A 25907-nucleotide genomic window follows, 5' to 3' on the forward strand; every position below is an offset into this window, starting at 1 on the left:
ATGTGTCTCGAGGCTGCTGGACGATCCGCACCGTTCCGCCGTTTTCGCGTGCAAGTGTACGCAATTCGTGTCGTAAATCTCCATCGATACACATATGTGTTCAATGTGCGCCGTATAAACTCGAACGCATCATTACTGGGATTATGAGCTTGACTGTGCTTGTCTCTCATCTCTGAGTCGCGACGCATTATTACGATTACATGTATCATGCTCGATAAAATCTCATTTTGCGCATGGGAAAAATAATTCGTAGCTAGTCGCCGGAGCAAACATTAACAGCGTTTCCTCGGCAGTGAACGCTTGAACCTTGGTTCGAGATGGAAATCTCTCGACGATCGTCGGCGCGAGATTGTCGTCCGTCCTTCGAAGTTCGGAATCCTCGATTGGGAGTGCCCCCGTGGGAAAAGAACTATCAGTTGTGAACTAGCACGTGCATCTCGAAGGTTCGCGAAGAAAGTCCTTAAAAAAGGGAAGGATAAAAATAAAGTCTGCGCCCAATGCCGCAGAGTTCTCAACTATCGACCTTGTTGGCGCTTGTTCTCCATTCTTACGTCTCATCCTTCGCCGCGCGCTCTTTTTCTGCAATATATCTTCGTATTTGATCTAACTCGAGAATTCTTAGAAGCGTTGATATTCGTGGTCCTTGTCGCCGACTTTACTGCGTCGCCAGGTCAAGTCAACTACGATGCGCTTGCCGTGGGAATCTTTTTTACCACCATAACCTAAAACGTTCTTGAAATCACCGCCGTTGCTGTTGTCGCTGTTATCATGGGTCTTCATACGCTCATAATTGTTATTGTTGCTGCTACTACTGCCGTTGCTGCTGCTACTGCTACTAATCCGGTATCCAAAGTTTCTGATCAGCATCAACTCCGGTGAACCTGGCGAATTGTTTGCCAGTGTCGTGGCTGCTGGCACGCCGACTTGCTCGGTGGTCAGATGGTGGTACTTGATTCTTATGCTGTAAATTGGTTGACTGTAGTTGGTTCTTTGAAGGAACGTCCTTGGGACAGCCCCAAGTTAGTTCCAAATGCGTAGGAACGAATCCCAGGAGCCCGTCGCCACCGCCATGCCGTCTTCCGTCACGCCGAGACAAGACACACGATTGTCATGCCCAGCGAGAATTCCTAGAAAACCAATTATAAAGGAAATATTCTTTAATACAATAGTGAGAATAATTTTTATCTTTTACTCCAATAATTAAAATTGATAATAATAAACTCGAAAGAAAATGATCGAGAGAAAAGCCTCGAATAAAATCTTTCTTCTCTCTCACGATATTAAAACGGCCGTAAGGTATCGTCAACCTACCAGCTCGCTCCGTCTTCATAGAATCCCAAACATTGCAGTTGAAATCATCGTAGCCCGCCAGCAATAATCTACCGCTCCTGCTGAAAGCTACGCTGGTGATACCGCAAATGATATTGTCGTGACTATACATCGCGAGCTCTTGATCCGCCCTAATGTCGAAAAGTCTGCAGGTCGCGTCGTCTGAGCCCGTCGCGAAAGCATATCCATTCGGGAAGAACTGTAATATCCAAACCATCAAGTTAATCCTTAATGAAACGTTTCTCGAAAACGCATTAGCATTACCATTACGAAAAGGTAATTCTTCATTTTTTTTTTCTTAATATAATATCTCACCGTGACGGCGTTTATGTCACTCTCATGACCCGGGAAGGTCTGCTTACAGGAGCCTTCACGAATGTCCCATAACTTCGCGCTGGCGTCGCACGCACCGGACACGAAGGTGCGTGTATCCGGCGCCAACGACAAAGACATCACATCGCCAGTATGCCCGATAAATGACGTACATTGCTGGCCAGTTTCGATGTCCCATAAAGCACTGAATCAGAACAATTCAGCATTCTAGTTCACGTTATAATTTACAAAAGTCTTCATCGGGATCAACGACGGAAAGGATTTGGGAATAGACAGAGGAAAAAAAAATTTTTTTTACCGTTTTCTATTATGTATATTTTTATTACGTTTTTGGTTTACTAAATGCAATAGTTTATAATGTTTGTATTTGATAAAAGGTATTAAAAAATACGATTGTATTCATGATATTTCAATTTTTTATTTTCTTTTAAATTAAAAAATATAAGAGACAAAGGAAAAAGAAATATATAATTTTATCTTTATTTTATGTATTAAATTTTTCATGTATTTTATATATAGTTATATACTTTTTATTTTACCTTGCAAAAGTTTAGAAAATAAAGTTTTAAAATATAAAGAACATAGGATTTTACTGTCATAACCATTTTTGGTCATCCATCATAAATCTCATAAGTGATACTTACCAAGACATATCACCGGAACTGGTGACGATTTGGTTGTCGTCGTAAAACCGACAGCAGGACAAGTATCCAGTATGACCTGGAAGTTCTCTGCTCACCCGAACATTCCCTTCCCTAGTTTTAAGACTATAGATGGAACAGATATTGTCCAGCCCGCCGCATGCCACGTAACTACCCGAGGGCGCGTACGCACAAGTCATTACCCATGATGACCGTAATGGGATCGCGTGAACCTTATTGGTAGTGTAACTATCCCAAACGATCAGTTTGCCATCTTGCGATGCAGAGACTAGATTCCTATGCACGAGAAACAAAATATATGCTAATAAAAACTTAACAAAGGAAACTTCCTTTATTTTAAAAATTTTGCATATAACCATTATTTTGAAGTATCGTAAAATATAAAATAAAGATCTATTTGTATCTCTAACATTATAAATCTAAGTGTGTAAAAAGAGTCATTACAATATACATATATGTGTGATTAATTTTCCATGTAAAAATGATACTATACTACATGTTTAAATGTACATGTGTAAATCCATTTTTGTATACAGTATAATGTGTTAATTTTGTACAAAAAACTAATCACACACATATGTATATCGTAATCACTTTTTACATGGTGAATTTGCATATATATATATATATATATATATACAGGGTGTCTCGCGAGACTTTTGCCATTGCTTATTTTCTTCTCATAAAGTTCTGAGAATTTTTTAATACTATATTTTCTCATGCTGGCAAAAATAGTTGCCAATAAGAAAATGAAGTATTAAAAAGTTAATCAAAAATTCTAGAAAAATTCTTAGAGCTCTATAAGAAAAAATGAAACAATTTTTGCCTCTTGCTGTTTTTCTATAAAATTGATAGTACTTGAGTAAAAAATTATTGAAAATCAATATTCGGCAATTTTTAGTAATTAATATCTGATTAATCATAATATCTGGTTAAATATAATATCTGGTTAAAAGGTAAAGGACTTTTCGACTTTGTTTAGTCCTCTTTATTTACAAAAAGCGCTTGGTAAAAATCGCGGATATCCTCATAATGTATATATATATACACACATACACACACATACACACTATGAGGGTGTCCTGCGCTTTTTGTGTATATATACAGGGTGTCCGGTAAGTGTTCTGACGGAGTTCGTGGACATGTAGAGCGAACTAAACTGAAATGGAAAGTCCTTTACCATTTTGCAATTTTCGCAATAGTTAACAAGATATTAATTGCTAAAAATTGCCGAAAATTGGTCTTCAATAATTTTTTTCTCAAATGCTGCCAACTTTTCAGAAAAACTGCAAGAGACAAAAATTATTTATTTTTTTCTTATAGAGCTCTAAGAATTTTTTTTTAATTTTTTATCAACTTTTTAGTACTGTATTTTCTCATATTGATAAAAATGAGAAAATGTAGTACTAAAAATGATAAAAAATTCTGAAAAAATTCGTAGAGTTCTATGACAAAATTAATAATTTTCATCTCTTGCAGTTTTTCTGTGAAGTTGATAGTGTTTGAGTAAAAAATTATTGAACTCCGTCAGAACAATTATCGGACACCATGTATATATATACATATATATATATATGTATACATATATAAAATATGTACTTTTCTACTTTCTTAAATCCTTCTTTTCAAAAAATCATTACTATTGCTACTAAAATTTTATTCACGTTAACTTTCTAGAGACAAAGATCAAAATCTAATATAGTTACTAACGTTGAGTTTATGAGATTCGTTGTAATTTAATATTGACTAAAAGGTACTAATTATTATTAAAAAACTAAAATAACATAACTCGTAGAAAAGAGAATGTGTACGTAAATATTAAGTTTGTTTTAATAACACTTCAATAATTCGAATTTGCAGATGATATGAAGAATATAACTGAGTGGATCCAATAGAACCATCATCAGCTCCAGGTAATTAAAATGATCAACAATTTCACATGCCAATCGCCATTGAATTAACGTGTTTGCATCTAACGTCATACCTCGAGTCACTTCCCCAGTGCATCGCATAAATTTTAGCTAAATGACCGCGAAGCGTACGTCTCGTTCGCATTTGTATGCGACCGATAGATTCCATGCCTGATGTGGCCTGGGCCAAGGTCGTATCGCATGCTGCTTTCCTGGCATCCTGCAGCATGAAATTACAGGCAAATTTGTAAATGAAAGATGCGGATTCGAATCTTGGCTGAGATAATATTTTTCGCAATAAATTATTTACAGTTTTTAAAATGCTTATATTGTTAATATTCTTATAAGACGCTTATTAACATCAATATTAATTATTAAATTGCTTGTCAATTTTATATGTGGTACCACTACTCTAGTTCTATTCATGATTGCGTTTCGAGACTGAAAAAGATTTCGGCACGCGAATTGCACAATTGGATATGTACATAAACACTGAAATATTGAAACACGAAAATCCACTTTGACGGAATAGGATTATTTCTCTTAATTGATTTATTCTCGTCGGTCCAGTTTGACTTATATTTGTATGTAAATTTGCGTCAGGATCTGTTTCCCGCGTTTGATCTCTAATATACGCGATAAGATTCACGATAACGTGATAAGAAAGACTTCGTCGTATCGTATGCAATTATTCGTTACTATTAGCCACATAATAAACAATGACTAGAAAATTGTATCTGCAAGCACCGCACACACAATTTAAAACTTCCAAATTTTACGTTGAAGCAGCATCTTAATTGGAACGCGCCGGTAGCGAATATACATCACACGAAAATTTAGTAAATTCTATGTGAAAACTTCGTTTAGTGTTATTCCTGTGTATACACGAATTAAGCATGAAAGGTCAACCGACGATCATGACCGAACATGTCACTAAATTAAATAGAATGCTGAAAATTTCCATGAATTTCAAGGAATTAGAAAAGGGAAGTTTACGGGACGAGGGAAAAATCCGGTAAATTGTCCAATCCGGTAAATAATGCTCGTGTGTCTAATCCGATATTATGTCGCAATACTATCTTTCAGCTGACCTTTAAAATCGGATTATAATACAGTAGACAGTAGTACTTAAAGCGACTTAATACTGGAGTATATTGGATATATAACTCTTTGCCTTTAGTAGACTAAAGATATACTAAAGATGTACGAGTATATACAAGACCATTGATTTCTAAAATAAGACCGCACTATATTTCGCATTTTCGTTTTATAATTCATTTTATAATAAATTTTCATTGTAACTTACTATGTAACATATAACTTCAATCGAGGATGATATCTTTTTGATAAAATCATTTTGGGCGAATATAAAAAAATCGTTAGACATAAGAAAATATTTTAGCATTCATGGTACACGTATCCATTACGTATATTAGGGATTTTGCTGAATAAACTGTGATTTAAAAAAAATCACACGCGTCATAAATAATTAGCAGACAAGATCGATAGAGTTATTTCCTTTCATCGTAAGCGCATATTTCCACGCATACCGTACGAGCGCGTACATTTTATACATGTATGAAAGAAGAGGGTAGGAAGGGAAGCAGAAAACGAAGAGAGACGAATACATCTAGAGAAGAAACAAGATATGGAGTGAGGGAGAGAGGGATGGTGGTGTATTGATCAGAGAAGCGACGGTTATGCCGCGCCCTACCACCACCACACTACCACCACCGCTACTCGGTTCTATATTCTCACAACTATGTGGAAAGTCATTCGCCATAGAATATCTCTCTATCGTTAAAATTTACAATACTCGCTTTAACGTTCCGAGCAAAGAAAGCCGGAAGAGAGTTACATAAAATTGCAAAATCTGGTGTAAGAGACAAATGGGTCGATTCGATCTGTTGGAAAGGATCCAATTATACTATTCTCTTAAAATATCTTTTATTTGATATTATAGGGTTAACGTATTTAGCGTATTACTCGCTAATGGATCATCGTCATAATTGCAAATAATTTAATAAATTTTTATTTCAAAAAATTCAATTATAAAAATAGCAATAAAGTAAGTTGACAAATTATTCGTAATATTTTCTTTGCGACTTTAATTAAAAACATTTTACGGAAATCGCACGCGAAATAAGTTATGCGCACGCGCGCACACACATACACGCACATTATTTTTAACCAAATTCGTGTAGAACTAATATAGAATTGAAACCTGAAAATTGGATAATTAAATGATATGATGATATTTGGTGTGTGCCCTATATATTTTAATACCTTTTAACAAGAAAAGGAAGAAACAATGATCTCGAAGTAAAAAAGCGAGTACTTACCCGAATAGCATTTTTCAGCGTCTCCGCTTCTTGACGAAGGCTATCGAGCTCGTTCATGATGTCTGGCAGATGACGCGCGTGCCTTATAAGCACCCGTTAACGGGTACAAGATACTGGGACGTCGTGCGTGCGAGAGGGACTTGCTGGAGCTCCCTCCTCTCGTCAGGGAGGGCTCAGAATTTCTACGATAATGACGGATGACGGTAGCTCCTGTCTACGGCGCCTACTCTCTGTGGGAGGAGTAAGGCTAATTGCGAAGCCGGTGTCACGCCGTCGACAGCGTTTCCGGTGGCCAGTGGCAAACGCCCCTGAACTTACCACTCTCGTAAGGCAAGGTGACAGGTGAAGGAAAAGGAGATAAATGAAAATGGGGATAAGGATAAAATTTGTGTCTCCGCCTAACAAAGTCGGGACTACTACCAGTTTCACCCGGCCCCACCTCCTCACCCCCTGTCTTCGTTACTGCAGCGGCTTCCGCTTCCGCTGCTACCACCGCAACCAAAGCCAGATCACAGCTGACCTCTCTACCCTTCGCGCCAACTTCGACACTGCCCAACGAGACCGTTGCCACCCCTAGAACATAAAATATCAAGTGAATCAAGTACAACTGACAAATAGTACATAAAAAGTCTTTAAGTTAATTTATATAATATCGCCCGCGTGTCTTTAATTCGCAAAAAAATATATTTAAATTCTTTTAATACACTGACAGGTTGCAATTACTATAATTTATTCTTTAAAACTTTTAGAGTGAATTGTCACTCTGAAGAGTAAGAGCTCGCTCTAAAGAGTGAAAAGTGAGCTAATATTGAAAAAGAGTGAGATTCCACTCCAAAGAATTTATAGTAATTTTCGGTGCCAACTAGATACTTTTGTGAAAGCATAAATGTAATTATTAATTATTAGCATTATAGTAATAACTATGGAGCTTCTAACCATAATTAATTTACCATGCCAATTATAGTTACAAATACTAAATACTTTTCTCTCACAATCAGTGTAACATTGTTAAGTTATATACAATTACAAACGTGTCATTGCTGTTTTACCGCGACGCTAGGATTTATTCTTTGTTACGAAGAAAGCAGAGGTGTTACATAAATCAACGGCCATTCCATCTGTCGTGTGTTACCGCCGGTGATAAACAGAACGTTATATTTCTCGCGTACGATGCCAGGGTTGCCACAGAAAATGAATTTTAAAATTCCCTGACTTTTCCAGGTTTTCCAGATGAAAATGGAAAATTTTCCATGACTAATATGAAATACGTAAATTTTAACATTTAGACTCACGGATTGTAGGAAAGCTATATTATTAAAAACGCAAAAGAGCTTAGTAGCATAGTAAAATTTTGGGTGCAAATTCGAGCTAGCAAAAAATAAATTAGTTTTGAAAAAAGAATGCAGTTACGACAAAAAAGAGGGATTAAATAAAAATACTGAATAAAATATAAATTCGAATATTGCATAAAAAAGAACGAATTATGCTGGATACTTTCTTTTTTGACATTTAGTAATTATATTTTATGTCGTTTTTATCGACTTGTCACTAAATGAGAAGCACCTAGTAATTGATATATATTCTTAAAGTAAATATTCATTAATGTACCGATATTACACTTAGAAAAGAAATCATTTTTTTATAATGCTGGCAACTATAGAGATGACAACTGTACGAGTTTATACTTAGAATTAATATATGTACATATATAATTAAATAAACTATTTTATAACTATTGCAACTGAGAAAAAGCTGAATTATGAGGAACCTCTATAAAACTCGTATAGTTGTACTCAGAGAAGAAGACAGTTATATACAGCAACTTATATACAAATAACTACACAAATAGAGTCCGACCGAAATTTTGGTTTCGGTCAGTTTCGGTAAAAAATCAGGGTTTGGATTTGATTTCGGTTTCGGCCGAAATTAAGAGAAAATTTCGGTGAGTAAACCGAACCTGACAAATTGCAACGCACCGGTAGCGTTTAAAAAACAACTGTTCAATTTTAATTATTAACTCATTGATTAAGCGTAAGACAATTTGAGTACAAACTTTTATAATTTGATTTCTTTAAAAGTTAAGGATGCAATATTATTATATTATTATAGTTAAATATTTTAATAAAATCTTGTTTTTTAAAGAGTACATAAATTTATCATGATTTCTGAAAATCATATAGCCCCTCTGTAAAATTTATTTAAAAAATCTCTCTCTCTCTCTCTCTCTCTCTCTCTAAGACTTATCTAAGTTTCAGTTTCGTTTTCGGCCGAAATTAAATGATAACCGAATATTTGTTTTCAGTTCCAACCGGAATTCAACTTGCTCTTCTGCAAAAACTACTTATCAGAGGCAATTTTGCAAAAGGAAAAAGTTGTTTCTTTTAGCATAAAGTATCACGTCTTGTACTTCGCGGACGCGAATTTTGAAACACCCGTTATATATATATACATTAATTTTACAATTTATAAATAAAATTTGTATAGTTGTTACCTATACATACAGTTTACTGTTACCATATTTTTTTTCTGAATAGAAATTATGACAAATCTCATTAAAATAAGTTTAATTCAAACTAGAACGAACAAAAACAAACAAATATTTATGACAAATGTAATAAATATAACGAGCTCTTCTCTTTTGATATATTAAAAAAGAATGAAATATGTATATTCTATCGTCTTTTGCATTTATCGAAGCAATTCATTCGCTTGTTCGCGCTTTTTGCTTAATCTAAATCCGGGGCCTTAAAAGATATTAATAAAAATAATTAAAAAAAATAATAGAGCGCTTCTCTTATCACGTATAGACGCATGTCAAACGCATAAAGATGAAAGAGTATATAATTATCGGCTCTCTAAAAATATTTTGGTTGTACAACGCATACAGATATTTTTATCGCGACCTCTCTTTCTCCCTCAAGTTCTTGTCAGCTACTCAGAGATACGAGTTTTCCTCAGCGCGTACTTTTCCTCGAGAAAAACGTCATCCGCGCGACGTGTATCACCGTCACAACGACGAGCGATCGGTCGACGCTGGTACGACTAGTTACTGCAACGTAATATCGATAAACTCGAAAAACCGATAATTGACTGAAAAATACTGACACGTGTGTGTTTGCCACTTATATTCTTGATAAGTTATACGATTTTCGCCATCCAATTATATTGGAAAAATAAATGTAAAAAATAATTCTCCACATATTTTCATAATTGTGGAGAAAATTTATATAATGACGAATATTTATTATGACAAATTCAGTCATGAAAGCGTATTGGAGAATAATAAGAAATATAGGAAATAAAATTGTTAACGGAGGAAAGATCCTAAGAAAGAAATACTATATTAGACACCGACATAGATTCTGTCACATAGAAGAAGGGATGACAATATTTGATTCTAGTATTACTTTATTGTGACAACGGTATATTTTGAATCTTTGATGTAATTTTTAGATTTTTGTAATTTCGTTTATTACAATGCGGCTGATGAAGACTGACGAATAAAGTCGAAACTATTCCGCTTTTACAATATATAATTCTATTACAATACTAATATCTTAAAAACTCTATATAAAACTAGCAAGACCAAATCAGCAGAATCAAATCGGATCTATCGGAAATTTTAGTACTTATTTTGTACTAAATTGTACCATTAATGATAATTTTGTACATATGTTAGTAATTTAAAAAACAAAAATACAAGGGCAGAAATTAATAACTGAATTTGTACTAATTTGTACCATTAAAAAGTAAGTTAATATTTTACATGTTTTCTCCTTAAAATGACTTTATTAGTATAAACAAACATTGAAAAAAAAATCTTAATGTACAATACCTTATTTTCAAAAAAATTTTTATTGTTCCAAAGAAATGACTTTTTTTAATACGAGCAAAGAAGTATTTCTTTGAAATTAAAATTTTTTTTTCAGTGTACAATCTATGAGGCATTCCACGTCAAAGTCGTCAAACCGTGCATCTTTGAAACATCGTTATTAATTTTTTTTTTTGAAAACATTTTTGCTAACATATTCTACAGATAAAAATATGAGACACACGTTTCGCGCGAAAAATGTGAGATCTTTTTTTGTGTGAAGTTATTGACGCTTGTAAGTTGCACAAAAATTCATAAAAAACGTCACTCATTCGAACATTCAAATTATCATATCGACATAATAATAAAAAATTGGAATGTTGCATTTTTTTGTACGACTAATGGTTTCGATGATATAATAATTTGAATACTCGAAATGAGCGACGTTGTTTATGAATTTCTGCAACTTAGAAGCGTCAATAACTTCACAAAAAAAAAAGATCTCACATTTTTCTCGCAAAACATGTGTCTCATATTATCTGTAGAATGTTAGCAAATTAAAAAAAAATAAAATGATATTTTAAAGGTGCAAGGTATACGATCAAATAACAAAATAACAATCGATTACTTTTTTACATTAATCAATTTTCTTTTAATACGTAAATAAATAAATTCTTCGAAGAATTTTATCGGTGCTGCAAATCTTGAAATTTTTCCTCGTCGAGAGAAAAGTGGACATCTCACAAATCTACGTAATCTTGTTTGGTTACATAAGTTTTCCTTTTCATTATGCTATTTGCAACTATTCTCGAACAATCACGGATCACAGAGATCTACGGTGCGTCCTTTACCTCCGCGAAATTTTACGACCCAGGGAAACTCCGAGAATTATCAATCCAACGCTTGGATGTCCTCATCTTCCAAATTAAGCCGACAGCAAGAGTAAAGTTCGGCGCTCGTGCAAATGAGATCGGAAAACAAGAATTTTTCCGAAAACTAGGATACGTAATGTAAATTAACTTGTCCGTGTTAATTTCAATGCTCGCTGAAAATTTTACCGACTTATAACTAATCAATTATCTCCGAGAAAATACATCAGATTTGAAAAAACATGAAGGAAAAATCTGAGAAACATCTCAGAAAAGAACAAAATCACAAGAAATATTTTCGCACTACATCATAAAGTTTTTACAAACAGAAAAGACAAATTAGATAATCGCGAGTCGGAGAGAAACAGAGGGGGGGGGGAGGGAGAAAGAGAGAGAAAGAGAGAAATTTAGATTTTTTATTGAATTCAGAGTAAAATAGATTGTCACAAGGGCACAGAAACTTTATGACATTAGCGCCCATCAATAAAAGAAAAGAGATAATAGTGTAGAAGCTATGTATCTTTCAATAAATCGATTTACAAATGAAAAAAAAGAAAGAGTCAATTGATAAAACCAAAAACTGACATTAGTATTTTTATGCAACCTCGCAAATAATGTAATTACCCACGATGTTAATTCATGTTTTATTCATTTCTGCGTGCAGATATTTATTTGAAAAACGAAGAAATAAAAAACATATATATTACACACAGAGAAAAAGCATACAGCGAATTTAATTGAATGCACTGACACGCACTGGCATATATTATAGTTGGTATATACATTGATCTAATCTCTGAATACAAAAGTGAAATGCAAATAACTCGAATGATAAAATGCCCATATATATATTTCATAAAACAGCGCAATAATAACAGCACAATATATTTTTTCGCGATTTAATATACAGGGTGGTCCACTTAAATCGAACATCTTGAATATCTCGCTTATTTTTGATGATATAAAAAAATGTTTGAAACGAAAGTGGAACGGTTTCGAGGGGGATGTATTTTGGTTGTTTTTTTTTCTAGGTGGAGGCGCCAAAAAAATATGAAGGTCATCTCCACTTTTTTTAAATGGAATTGTATTATTTTTTTACACGATATGATTCCTCTAATTATTCTGCATATAAAAGTATTAAGGTAGTAATATCAAAAAACCAATGACCGTTATGCGGTACTTTACTCTTGCGGTGGGGTGCTGGCTCTCACTTTAAAAAATTGTTTAAAAATACTTAAAGGCCGGAACTGTCGCTGAAACCTATCAGGAACTGTAGAACTCTTCGAGAACTTTAGAATTTCGTGATAAAAATTAATTTTTGCGATACTTGGGGTGCCACGCGAAGTTGGCACCCCATTTATAAAAAAAATTTTTTTTTTAGTTAAATCAGCGGAACTATTGTTAAAACTTAGCAGGAACTGTAGAACTATTGTGGGTGCAAACGGAACTGTGTATAAAATATCGATTTTTTCAAAATGGGGTGCCAACTTCACACCGGTAATTTTCTTGCTTGTATAATTTCAGTTCTTTTCAATTGTACCTTTGTTTCTTCTTTTTCCTTTTTCTTTTATGTGATCCTGCTAGCTTAATATTAAGCTAGCAGTGCCACGTTTTTTTTCAAAACAGCACAGAGTACAAAATTTTTATTGGTGGTACAAATTAGTACAAAATGAGTACTAAAAAATTAAATTGGTCCGGATTGATTCTGCTCATTTGGTCCTGCTGGCTTAATAGAGGTCGAGATATTTCAGATGGTCGATTTAAGTGGACCACTCTGTATACTTATATTAAATACATATATTTTTACTTTGATTTGTACGATTTTAACGTGCACCAGTGCGCACTAGTGCATCCTATTAAATTTTGCTATGTGGTGGCAATTATAAAAATGATAACAGTACAAGTTCTGCATATAGAATGCTTGTATAGTTGTCATTTTTTTAATTACCGCCATTATTTTTCTTTACATGTAGACAAAATGCAATTCCATAACAACACAATAAGTTCTGTATGTAGAATTAATGTACACACAATTAAATGAACTATTTTAATTATTGCAAATATAAAATAGTTTGTACAATTATATAAACTAATTTTGCATATAAAACTTGTATAGTTGTCATTTTTACAATTGCCGTCACTATTTTCCTCTAGATGTAAATGCAATTCCATAATGGCACTATAACGATATTGCCACCTGTGAAAGAACGTTATCGATGAATAATCGACGGTCGCGTGGCGAAATCCCGGGAGTCAAAATGCAAAAATCGGCGGAAGCTTGAGACTTTTGCGCATTTATCGATAACGAGAAAGGGCGCTATTGACAACAGGTGGAACGACGTCATGTAATATCGTTCTTCCGCTTTTCCCTGACGACGCGCCATTATCCTGGCTAGCTAATAGCGAGTAGCAAGAATCTCGCGGCAGCTTCGATCGGCGAGAGTAAAGAGGAAAAAAAAGACTAAAAAAAAAGAGAGACGATGTCCTCGCCTACGAGCGCGTCGAGGTGGAAAGTATGATTTATACGCATCGATGGAACCCACTTGCTCCGTCCCACCGTCACCGCAACTGCTGTCAGAGGAGCGTCATCGAAGCCGCAGCAACATAACCTCTTGTGAAAGAACCGCTGCCACCACCGCCACCACTACCACCACTACTACCACCAACACCACCACCGCCGCCGCCGCCTCTACCACCAGGTCGAAGCAGACGACGTGCAACCCTGTCAGAAGCCTTGCCGCTCGTTACCGCCAGGTTGCGCCCGTCAACACGCGAATCGTGTCCGTGTGCGTGCGAGGGAAACTCTTTTCTTCGACAACGGGGAACTTTGGAACTTTGGGCTAGCGCCGCGGTTTCACTTCCAGTTCCTTTCCCGATACTGCTCGGAACTGCGGGTTAGTTTTACAGGCACTGCGGAGGTACATGTACACACGCACGTACGTCAGCGAGAGGAGCTCTCGCTTTTTCCGTCGCGTTTCGCACGCAACCGTGAAAGCGCGACGCGAATCGATGAACGTCGTCGTTGCTCTCACCCCGCTCTTCCTCAATCTTTCTGATTCACTCTCTCTCTCTCTCTCTCCTCTATCCGTACACTCTTTGCACTTCTTGTTCGACTCGTCCGTTCGCACTGCACAATCGTCCTTGTTCTTATGACGGGCGCATGAATCACGAATATAGAAGGACGAGCGTCATTCAGGAGCCGCGACGTCAAGACGAAGGAAATCCACGATCAGCAGCTTGAAAAGCGAGTTCCACGACTTGTCGACGATTGAGAGACGACGTCTCGACGATCCCGAACCACACCCAAGGAAGGACGTGGTTTCGAGAGAAGGTCGGCCGGGAGGACGAGTCGCCGGGAAGTGGGAGAGACGACGCTGGCGCCGTATCAACCGACCGACCCGGCGTCAAGAGGACGCAGTCGTCGCTGCCGACGATGACAGGTTACTGCATAAACCACTGCTGTTGCTGCCTTCTGCCGCACCAGCCAGCGATCCAAATAAAAAAAAAAAGCTACCGGTTTAATCGCCGCAATACGAGTGGCAGTGGCAAGCGGAACGTACGACGGATGATTACTGTAACCGCTAAATACTTCTGTTTGGTTACACTGCCTAAAATCCATGGCATATACAAAAACAAGTAGTAAGGCAGTAAAATGATTTAAGCTTAAGCGAATCGGATAATCATAATAGAGAATGTAAGGCTATTGCCCCAAGTTGCTCAGAAAATGAATTTTGAAATTCCCGAACTTTTCCAAGTTTTCCAGGCGACAGTGTCAAGAAACAACATTTTCCATAATATCAATATCAAATATGTAAATTTTAATATTTAGAAGTAGGGATTGTAAGAAAGCTCTCTATCCTATATTATTAAAAACAACATACATTTAGAAGCTTAGCAGCATAATGAAATCTTGGATGCAACATTCAGGTCAAGAAATAAAAAATAAAAGAGTATTAGAAAAAAGATTTCAGTTATAACGGAAAAGAATGAGTAAAATACTGAGTAAAATATAAATTTCAATTGTTTTGACTATTTTAATTAAAATTGTTTTGACTACTTTAATTTTAATTATACCGCAATTTGAAGTAAAAAATATATAATATGTATCTCAATTATAACAAAGTTTAATTAAAATAAATTAAGTTTTGTATTAAACTGCATGAAAATTAAAACAAAAATTAAAATTTGACATTTTAAGAAATGTCTAATTTCTACATTTAAAAAAAGAATTATAACATTTCTTTTAATATAATGACTGATACATGGCCTAATACACAGTTTGAAATATTGACTAAGAAAATCAATATTTAACTATAAATGTTAATATATTATTTTAAAAAATATAACAAATGTTTGGAATAAAAGCATTTTGAGGGAATTGAGCAAAGCACGAAATTTCAGACTTTCTTATATTTTTCCTTGAATTTTCTAGGTTTTCCATGATCAATTTAAATTTCCACGACTTTTCCCAATTTCCTCGATTTTCCAGGTCCGTGGCAATCCTGTTTATTGTAATTAATCAATTCAGTCCTGCTTAGTCTTATGTCTGTTTCCATCACTGCAGATTAATTTTAATCTCGATTCGATTACAACTCTTTATCTCTTTTTAATTCTATTGCGTCGCCTACAATACGCGTCGCGTACAAGAAGCAAAAATAAGAAATTGATCAATCACAGTCGAATGTAAGAAGAAGAGTCGACTGTGATTGGTCAATTTCTTAGGTACACTCTATCAGAAGTCAAAAGATAGAAATTGACTAATCACAGTCGAATGCAAGAAGAATAATTGACTATGATGGTCAATTTCTTCTGATTTCTGATTCATTACTAATAAACTTATTGTAGAATGTGTATTACTTTTACTTCTTACTCCGCATATTGTAGGCGACGCATTAGAACTAGAAAAAGATGAAAAGTTGAACTTACGAACGAGATTAAAATTAAATCATGTTGGTAGAAACGGACGTTAGTGCTTTACGTTATTTTATGGCTATGTTCGATTTGCTTTTACCAGTTGCGGTTGACAGTTCTATTTTAACCAATCATATTGCAGCTAGTTCATATTCGCTACATCGTGATTGACTAAAATAGAACATCAACTGGTAATTTGTAGTGTAGTTATATGATGACTTAAAAATGTTATTTCTCAAGTCTTTGAATGACAAAAAGATTATTTTTACAACAAGAAAAGCATAAAACATATCACTTGTTCTTTACAAAACACCTTCATAATAATTTTAATTTTTAATTCACAAATTTCTCGGCGATTTAAAAAATTATCTATAAAATTTCATTACCAACGGTTCGTTATTGTTATTATGTTTGGCGACATTTACTAAATATTGCACCAATACGCTAAACGTATAAAGTTTAATACAACCTGACTCTCCACATTTTATTATTGTTCGATTCGATTAAACTGAACATTAACAGCCTTCTTTTTTTATCAAATTCCAAAATTATATCCACTTGAGAAAATTGAAATCTGCTCTTGACATCTTCGACGAAAACACAGCACATTGAGCGCGAAATTCAAACTGAGAAAAATATCTGATTGAAAAATGGACGAGCCATAAAATTTTTATTATATTAATTCGAATTCTGGTATTATCTCAAGTATAATAGTAAAATTAATAGATTAAACCAAATAATTCTGATTCGTTCACTTTCAAAATTTATTTTCAGAATTCAAATTATTAAATCCAACCAGACATTTTTCTGGGTGAAGTGACTCCCAATCGTGTGTGCCACGAATTTGATCGGTAACCATTCTCCAGACTAAATTTACGTGATAAACACTCGAGCCCGACGGAAGAACTCGTCCATTATCAAATCTTCCCTAGGTCGTCTCCCTTCGACGGACTCCCGGATGCGCGAATGGGAGCAACAGTTGAGTCGCACGGGTCAACGTCCAATGCAACGCGCTCTTGCTCTTTCGCTCTTCGGCCTCTCCGGTTGCGTCTCGGCCCGATCGTACACAACCGCGGGGTTGTGCCAAGTACATCGAATATTTGGTCGTGCCTTTGGCACCGGTCGACTCTTTGGGGCACCGAACCGAAGTAAAAGGGGAGAACGCTAACCAGTAATCGTACGCGGAGTGGAGCGACAGTTGGTCGACAGACTGGCACGACGTTCATCGCACCTGCCCTCCAATGTTTCTGGTTACTTGGCTACCTTTATGACTTATCATCCTCATGCTCGGTAAGCTAACATTGTCGTCGAATCCTTGTGCCGTAATTTTCTACCTGACCTGATGCGCGAGCTATGATCTGATTTACGGTCACTTCTATGATCGCTCGATTGAGCTTCACTTCTGGACTTGGCATTCCAATTTGGTTTTATCGTACGTACAAAGTACGTATTCGTCTTAGCGGAGAGAAATTAATAACGGAGAGACCACTGCTCACCCTTCTCTGAAATTAAATCTTTTAGTTAATAACTGTACAGTTCATTGGTTTATAGGCCATAGAAAGCTAATGTCTCACTTTGGCACGGAATCATTATGATGTCTTAAAATATACCGTGACGCAAGTGCATCGATCGATCGATCAAAAACTGCAACTCGTTTGCTTTTTTGAACGTTTTTTTTTTTTTAAATAATATTCGTCTCATAATTGTTTCGTCGAAGTAGCGAAATAGATGGCAAATGTGATACACCATTTGGGTCATCGAATCCTAAGTGGCGAAGACATCTCCCGAGACGCAACAAAGAGAGAAGCAGATACAGGTGAATGACGTCAAGAGGCTGGCAGTGACGTCAGAAAGTAACCTGGAGTAGCAGGCCGCGTAGTGTTGCTGGTCGTCCGCTAATTTCTAGATGCCGAGGGAGACGCGGACACGTCCTCGTTTCTATATTAGGATCTAATGCAACAACCAACGGGACGTTCTCTTTTTTTAACGTGTCACCGCGTGGGAGTTGCGCAAGAAAAGGTGGACGATAAAATACATTTGATTTTATTATTAAAAACGTCGGCCGATCGAAGAAAAATGCGCGTCTAAATGCGCATGTGACTCTCGATTAGTCGCATGCGAGGCAACTGGACCGTGTAAATTACATTCAATACGCGGCCTGGTGTACAATATTGATCGTGGCAGCATCGACATCAATGAACGGCATTTATACCGCGAACGTGATTCTCTGCTAGAAAATGAAATCGCCGGTGCTACTTTTATGAATGAAAATAGTGCCGCGAGGAAAAAACCGATCCCAACGGCTTTCGAGACACGAATAGAGTCTCACTAAGAAAGCTCGTGAATCGAGTTTACCGAAATCTGCAAGAAACTAAATCCAACGATAATCGTATCCTGACGGTTTTATCGCGACCGAATACACGCTGCAGAACTTGCCGCGTTAAACCCTGTCCTAGTTTAATGCAGTCGTATGACGTCATTAGGCGTGCCAAGAAGAATCGTTTAACCGCATAAAGCGCATCTGTGAGATTTTTTCCAAGTGTCAGCAGTGTCCCAGTTTTGCTCATAGTTTAAGATAATTGTAACGTAATAACTACCATATAAAAGTTCGAGATAACGACAATATTTCGTTCGCTATATTAAATTTCGTGGAAGTACGTTAACAATTTACACAATATTTAAATTAAACTTTGTTATCAGAAGAAAATTCACCAAGGAACCAATTATTAAGCCAATATTTTATTTGACGGACGACAAATTTTTCTTGTATGTCAATTAGTTACAAAATACAGAATTTATGGAAACTCGAGAACTTTTCTATTCTGTAATTAATCATCATACTTGAAAAATTTGTCATACGACAAATAATAAAATATAAGTACATACGTATCAGCCTCAGGCCCAGTTTCACAATTCACGGTTAACTCTTAACCGAGGTTCAACTAATTTCTCATTTTTTTCCAATTCTAGAATTGAAAAGAGATAATGAATAAGTTGAACCTCGGTTAAGAGTTAACCGTCAGTTGTGAAACTGGGCCTTAATCCTGCAATGAAATGCCATGAGCGATTTTTCACTCAAGTACTAATTCAAATTTATTACAGTTCTTGTTATTAAAATGTTGATAGCTTAAAACAACATTTAAGATGGTTTAACATTAAAATCAATTTACTTTTACGTTAAAATAGAGTTGTTCTACGCTTTGCAACCTATAAAGTAGAATAAAAAGTATAATTTCCAATTATGTGGATGAATTTTCACCAGGAATAGTGTTAATAACAATTTCACTCAGAATAGCGTAAGAAAAATATAAGTAGCATTCCAGATTCAGGGTTAAATTAACAAGCCGTTTCAATTCTTTTTTTTGCACTGCTTACTTTCCACGTCCGAGTAACTGTCCCTGCAAAAAGAACCGATATCTCAATGGTATAGGTGGAAGAATAGAGAGGTAGGTATGATAAAGCAGCAGGACATAAGCCCATGGGAGAGAAGAACAGGAGGGCCGACGACGGAGTGACTAAAGGGGAGTTTAACTACGAGACACATCATCCAGCTCGAATACGTTGACCCTTTCGCCATTCGATAAGTAGTGCGACCTACTAACCGTCCTGTAAGCCGTGATCGCCCGATTAAGAGGCCCGGGTGTTTTCTATCAGAGAGAAGCATCTGCATCTGCACAAAGCCTCCCGTCGTCACCGCTGTTCGGCGCACGTGACGTTATCCGCGAAGAAATGATATACGGACACACGCGAGTGGAGCAACAACAAACGACGGTCCTGGATGGGTCTTGGCCTCCTACGCAAACCAAGAACAATGTTCAGTTTGCAATATAAAGTGAAAGGGATAGCGGTAGGCGCCTTCGTTAAACACACATCCAATGCTAGCGGAATTAATCTAATTCACTGAAATACATTTTGCGAAACATAAATGCCTATATAACCTAAATATAACTCGAGACCAAAGACTCACGGAAAGAACAATTTTGCTCAAGTATTCAAAAATTTAAGTAGATCTAAAAATAATTTTGTTTTAGACTTTCAAAATAATTATACACAAAATTTTCTCAAATTTTTATTATTTATAGGAATCTCAAGCATGGCGATCAATGCTGCAAAAACTCTTGACATTTTAGCAATCAGTTTGAGCATACCACATAATTATTTGGTGATTCAACAAAATTATTTTTAAATATGTATTTAGCTAAATTTTGGAATACTTCAGTAAAATCGCTCTTTTTGTGCTATATTCAAAACTGATGATAAACTCGATTATTTACTACATTGGATTATATTGGACATAAATCTAAAAATAATTGTGGATCATTAAAATAATTATGTTAGAAACTAAAAAAGTGATGAGCAATGCTGCAAAAAATTTTGATACTCTGCCAACTTAACTTTCCAATAAAGTTATTTTTAGAATAATATCCAGCAAAATTTTAGATATTTCAATAAAAACGTTCTTTCTGGGCAGCTTAATATGCATTAATCTAATGTACTTAACACAGGAGACCGAATTCGCTATGAAAGAATCGATTTACATCAAGATAGACTTTGCAAAATAATTCAGGACTTGCTATAAATGAGATTAAAGAAATGTAGCTGAATAATACGAGATGCGTTATTATATACTAATGGAAACAACCGCGTCTCTCTCTCTCTCTCTCTCTCTCTCTCTCTCTCTCTCTCTCTCGTCTCTTATCGAGCGCATTTCACGTGCCGGTGAAATCTCGTAGGAATCGAGGAAACATGAGCGATTTATCATGACGTCCAACTGATTCCTGGCCCAAATCAATCGGGAGTGCCGATAACCATAGATATCATCGCCGACACGTCTCTCAAGTGGGACGCTGTCAATTGAACTCAAGACGTCACTTGTCTGTAGCGCGCTCGACGGCGGTTTCATATTCCGAAGCAATTAAAGCTGATTAAGACAGCTGCGGCCTGCAATTGGTCGGCCAATTCCAAGATGGAATGTGACGCGTCGCAAGAAATTTCTTTCCCCCGTTGTCCCGCCAAGATCAGAAAGTCGCCTGACGTATCTCCACGTCTGACGCATCAAACTAAAGTACCAGCGATCTCAACGTGGTACCTGTAACAACAATCGCCCGTTGTTTATCGTCGATCCTCCATCTTTCCCCATTCTCGACCTATTGCGATCATTAACCCGCGACCTGTCGTTTAAGGTTTATTACCCGAGAAATGCCAAAGATCATTCTCGTAAAAACCATGGATCACGTGCGTGTCCTCGCTGGTGGTCATCATCTTCTCTGACTCAAACGATTGTAAGCGCTATGAGACAGCTAAAAATCTGTGACAAAAATTATGGTGATACATACGGTAAAATAAAAGGAGAGAAAGAGAGAGAAAGTTCTATCCAAAACGGTAAAGCTAATTATTGCATGATGAAATGTTTCCAGGAAATCCGGTGAATGACGTCAGAATGTCCGTGCTTCTAAAACGGCAACAAAACAATTTTGTGTGGTATTTGAAGATTTACTAAAATACCGAACAATAGAAGAACATGAAATTTATATAAATATAGTTTAATGTGAACTATTTCCTGAGCTGAATATTTTTACGACATAAAGTCGCTCGTATCGTAAAAAATATCTATCAATAAATATGAATCCAGCAAATACGCATTTGACGTTAACAGAAATCGAACATAATCGCTACTTGTTATATAAGAAAATTCAATTCTTTGCGTTGCATCACGCTTTCCGTTCTTAGAATATCTCGCAAAAGGTTCAGTAGAAACTACCGGTTACCAGTTAAGAGTTAATCTTAGCAAGAGCAAGAAACACCCAATCAGTCACGTTATTCAACCATTTTTTATCACTCTTATTTACGATTTCTATAAACTTGTTCGTGACAGTCACTTATAAATTTAGTAGTTCTATTTTTAACAGATGAGTAATGTGATTACTACATCATTGAATCCAGCCTGAAATAACGAAATGTCATAATTCAAAAATTCATGATTGTTTCTTCAATTATTATATCGAGCGAGCGCAGTTCTGCCGAGATTAAATAGAATGTCGCAGCGCAAAGTCGCAATCGTCAATTTCAACGCGCTAAAAAAGAAGTTTGCTGCCATATATATTACAATATATATTTACAATACATACAATATATATTTTACTTAACATATTGGTGCAATATTTAATAAATATTACCAAACATAATAATAAAGAACTAACAGAAAGAATTAGAAAAGTAAAATTAGCGCTGAAAAAATTGATTGAAAGAAAGGGTACTCTGGTATTACAATAGCTATCAAATATATTTTGTTTAGAGTATTGGTTTAATATTTAGTAAATATTATCAAACATAATAAATAATATCTAGTAATCAACTATTTAGAAATAATTAGAAAATTAAAATTAGCCATTAGTTAATTTTGGTTATGTTAACCAATTATAGTTGATTGAAATTATTTTACCGAATCTTTAATAACTATCATCTTGATTACAGGCTTGATTATTATTATACAGATAGACTTCTTTTTCAGTGCCTAAGTTTTCCGTCGACAATAGACACATTTCCCTCTTGGTTTTCCACAGAAAACAATGGATACTTTTTCGCCTTAGCGTTTTTTACATCAAATGAAAATCCAACTGACGGGTTACATCGAGAAGAAGTGAAAACAAACTTTGTTTTCGCGGAAACATACATTATGCAAAGTGACTCGTATTACGCGCATTGTATGCCGCGAGATAACCCGAGTCGTCGTCAAACAAACGTCATAGGCGTCGCTTCGTCGAGGAAAAACCGGTGTGCTCGGAATGACTACGGATGTGACACGCAAACATTCCTGAAGATGAGAACGTTGAAAGTTACGGTCGCATAATTTTAAAGGCTTAGCGTGATGCACCTTCTTGTCAAATGTATTATATTTATATATTTTTTCTTTAATGATAAATTTTAATTCAATATAAAAACTCAAAATGATGCCGCATAATCCATTTTAAAAGTCTTATAATAATTACATGAATTAGAACTCGAAATAGATTTGCTCAATTTTATAAATAATACTATACTGAAAAAATTAAGTTGTCAACTTGACTGAATTAATTTAGTTGGACAGAATGTATATACTTATCAAATATATTACAATAATAAACAGATAAAGACAGAATATAGTTCATTCGTCGAAATTGATAAACATAAAACAGTTTGTATTTATTAATTTCGAATCACATATATTTGACTTAAATATATATGTACCTACATTCAAAAAGAGCTGTTAACTTGACTAAAATTAGTATAGTTGTAGAATATATTTATATTTATCAAGTATAATAATATAATAATAAAAAAAAATAAAATACAGTTTGTTCGTCGAAATTAATAAAAACAACATGGTTTATTAATTTTGATGAAAAATGTATGTATTTAAATTAAACCTAATACATTTGAGTTAAATACATACATTCAAAAAAGTTATTAACTTGACTAAATTATAACAGTATAGCTGCAGAATGTATGTACTTATCAAATACGTAAAATATAATAATAAATAAATAAAGATAAATTTGTCAATTTTGTAGAAAAATGCATGTATTTAAATCAAATATATTATATGTGAAGTAATCGTTGTTGAGTTTAGCCTCTTTATCTTCGATATTGATAAAATTAGACTCATTCGATGCGTTTTGAAAAGAACGAATTTGGCTGATAAAAATAAAGTGTCGCTCTGCTCCGTGGACCAGGGTATTAATCATCAAAGTTGACGAGACTATTCAAGTTGGGAAATCCTGTCACATCGATGGCATAGAAAAGCATGAGAACATGCAAGTGAAGCTAAAGTAAGTATATTTTCTGCTTCAATTACATAAATTCTCTGCTTTAAAAACACAAATTATTTTCTATATAATTTCTGTTTTTGTAGCAGAGAAATTATTTTGGTTAGATATTTGTCTGCTTTATAAATACAAATTCTTTGCTCTAAAGACAAATTCACTACTGTAAAAACCAAAATTATATGTATACAATAGAAAATAATTTATGTTTATATTGTTTATAAAACAGAGAATTTATGTAATTCTCTATGCCATCGATGTGACAGATTTCTAGTCCGGAATATCTGTCAACTTTAGCAATTAATATTTCGGTTCGCGAGAGAGAGAGAGATAGAGAGAGAGAGAAAGACTTTTTTTCCAGATTCGTTCATTTCGTGTAAAAACACGTCGTAATGAGCCTAATTTTATCAACATCAGAGGCGATAAAAATATAATATATGAAAGAAATGAAGACGGATCAAGTTAACAAATAATTTTCTCTCATTACAAGCCCTACCTAGTTGAAGGATATGTCACATCTGTGAATAGGAAAAATGCCAATAAATTCACACAAAAATATAAACAAATTGAAAGATTTTTGTTGACGTTTCATCAACACTCAAATAAACCAACGACAAGGAAATTCTCCGCGCGCAGGAAGAGTCTCGTTATCGCCGGGCTCTGACTCACTCTGGTCGGAACGCTCTTTTTTTAAAGTCTCTAATACACATATATACCTATATATACCACGAGTCTTCCCGGCAATCTCGATTGAACGTCCACTCCAATCAATGATCCGATCAATAATGCAACCAGACCCACGTAATCGCGACGCTCATTCTATTTCCGAACACGTTCGCCGACGTCGCGCAACCGAAGTCGTCCTCTTCGAAACCAGTCCTCTTGGAGGCAGACCAGCATCATCATCATCATCATCATCATAAATGTAGCGTCACGATGCACATCGTGTCGCGCGACAAACGAGATGAAATCGAAGGAGGCATTTTATGGGCGAGAGACACGGCGTGGACACGGGAAAAAGAGAAAAAGACGAGGTCGAGTCTCTTTCACGGGCGCAAACGGGCGCGTCGTCTCGAGTCTCGAGTCTCGAGAAGCGAGGCGAAGAATTTCCGGAGTGAATCCGCTCTCGTGGCCGGGCTCGCCGTCGGCGGTCGGTGTCGTCGCCCGGACAACCGGCGGCGAGCGGCGAGCGGCGAGCGGCGCGCGATCGAAATAACGGTGAGCAGGCGAGATTTTGACAGAGAGCGTAGGCCTAGCCTAGGCGGCCGCCATGATGGCTCTCGGCGGTTATCGAGATCGAGTCGCGCGGAACTCGGAAGGGCCGGCCGGAGAGAAACGGCGCATCCGGAAGTCTCGCGGGGGAGCCTCGAACGCGTAATTACGAAGATGCTACGTACCTGGTGCTCCCTGACGGAGCTGCGATCCTCGGAATTCCCGGCTTGCTTCGGCCTCTCCGCTCTCTCCGCTCTCCTCTCTCCCTCGCGCTTTCCCCTTTCGCACTCTCGCTCCCTCTGCTCTTCCACGTCGTCCTCGGCTCTCACATCGATGACTACGCACTTTCCTCGTCACACCTCTTCGCCTCGAGTATCGATATACACTCGAGCTTACTCGTCGTACCTCCTCGGAGGGAAAACACTACCACCGCACCCGTCGCTCTCTTTAAGGTTAACCGACGTTCGCGACAACGGATACACCGCGATGATGACGACGATGACGACTACGACTACGACGACGGCGGCGACGACAACGATGAGCTACGCGTTATCACGATGGCGTGGAGCCGCGCACCAGAGCACACGATTATGGGGACTAGAACGTCTCGAGAAGCCGACGACGACGACGACGATGGTCGGACGTCGGCGATTGTTTTCATTCGATGACACACGGAAACTCTCAACTCGAACGAGAGACAAGCGGAGCTGCTGCTACTGCTGCTGC

The 25907-nt window shown here is 36.3% G+C and overlaps 1 protein-coding gene across 2 annotated transcripts; it reads right to left on the minus strand.

Moving 5' to 3' along the window:
* Positions 1–1010: 1010 nt before the first annotated feature.
* Positions 1011–25444, minus strand: Gbeta13F (guanine nucleotide-binding protein subunit beta-1). Of its 2 annotated transcripts, none has more exons than XM_018512495.1 (7): positions 25367–25444; positions 6577–7149; positions 4309–4454; positions 2307–2600; positions 1645–1846; positions 1312–1528; positions 1011–1127 (listed from the first exon to the last, which is right to left on the minus strand). In XM_018512495.1, exons 2-7 carry the CDS (start codon positions 6631–6633, stop codon positions 1021–1023), a joined length of 1023 nt encoding a protein of 340 aa, XP_018367997.1. In that variant the 5' UTR covers positions 6634–7149; positions 25367–25444; the 3' UTR covers positions 1011–1020. The 2 variants fall into 2 exon arrangements, with proteins under 2 accessions (XP_018367997.1, XP_018367998.1); XM_018512496.1 differs by lacking the exon at positions 25367–25444 and adding an exon at positions 13800–13909.
* Between the last annotated feature and the right edge of the window lie 463 nt (positions 25445–25907).

This window comes from Trachymyrmex cornetzi, unplaced genomic scaffold (assembly GCF_001594075.2).
Source record: "Trachymyrmex cornetzi isolate Tcor2-1 unplaced genomic scaffold, Tcor1.1 scaffold412, whole genome shotgun sequence".
Taxonomy (NCBI): domain Eukaryota; kingdom Metazoa; phylum Arthropoda; class Insecta; order Hymenoptera; family Formicidae; genus Trachymyrmex; species Trachymyrmex cornetzi.

Coding starts and splice junctions, on each gene's coding strand:
- Gbeta13F (XM_018512495.1), bottom strand. CDS start 6,633: ATGAACGAGCTCGATAGCCTTCGTCAAGAAGCGGAGACGCTGAAAAAT. Junction 1,847..2,306: donor AGTTCCGGTGATATGTCTTG/GTAAGTATCACT, acceptor GTTCTGATTCAG/TGCTTTATGGGACATCGAAA. Junction 1,128..1,311: donor TATGAAGACGGAGCGAGCTG/GTAGGTTGACGA, acceptor TTGGTTTTCTAG/GAATTCTCGCTGGGCATGAC.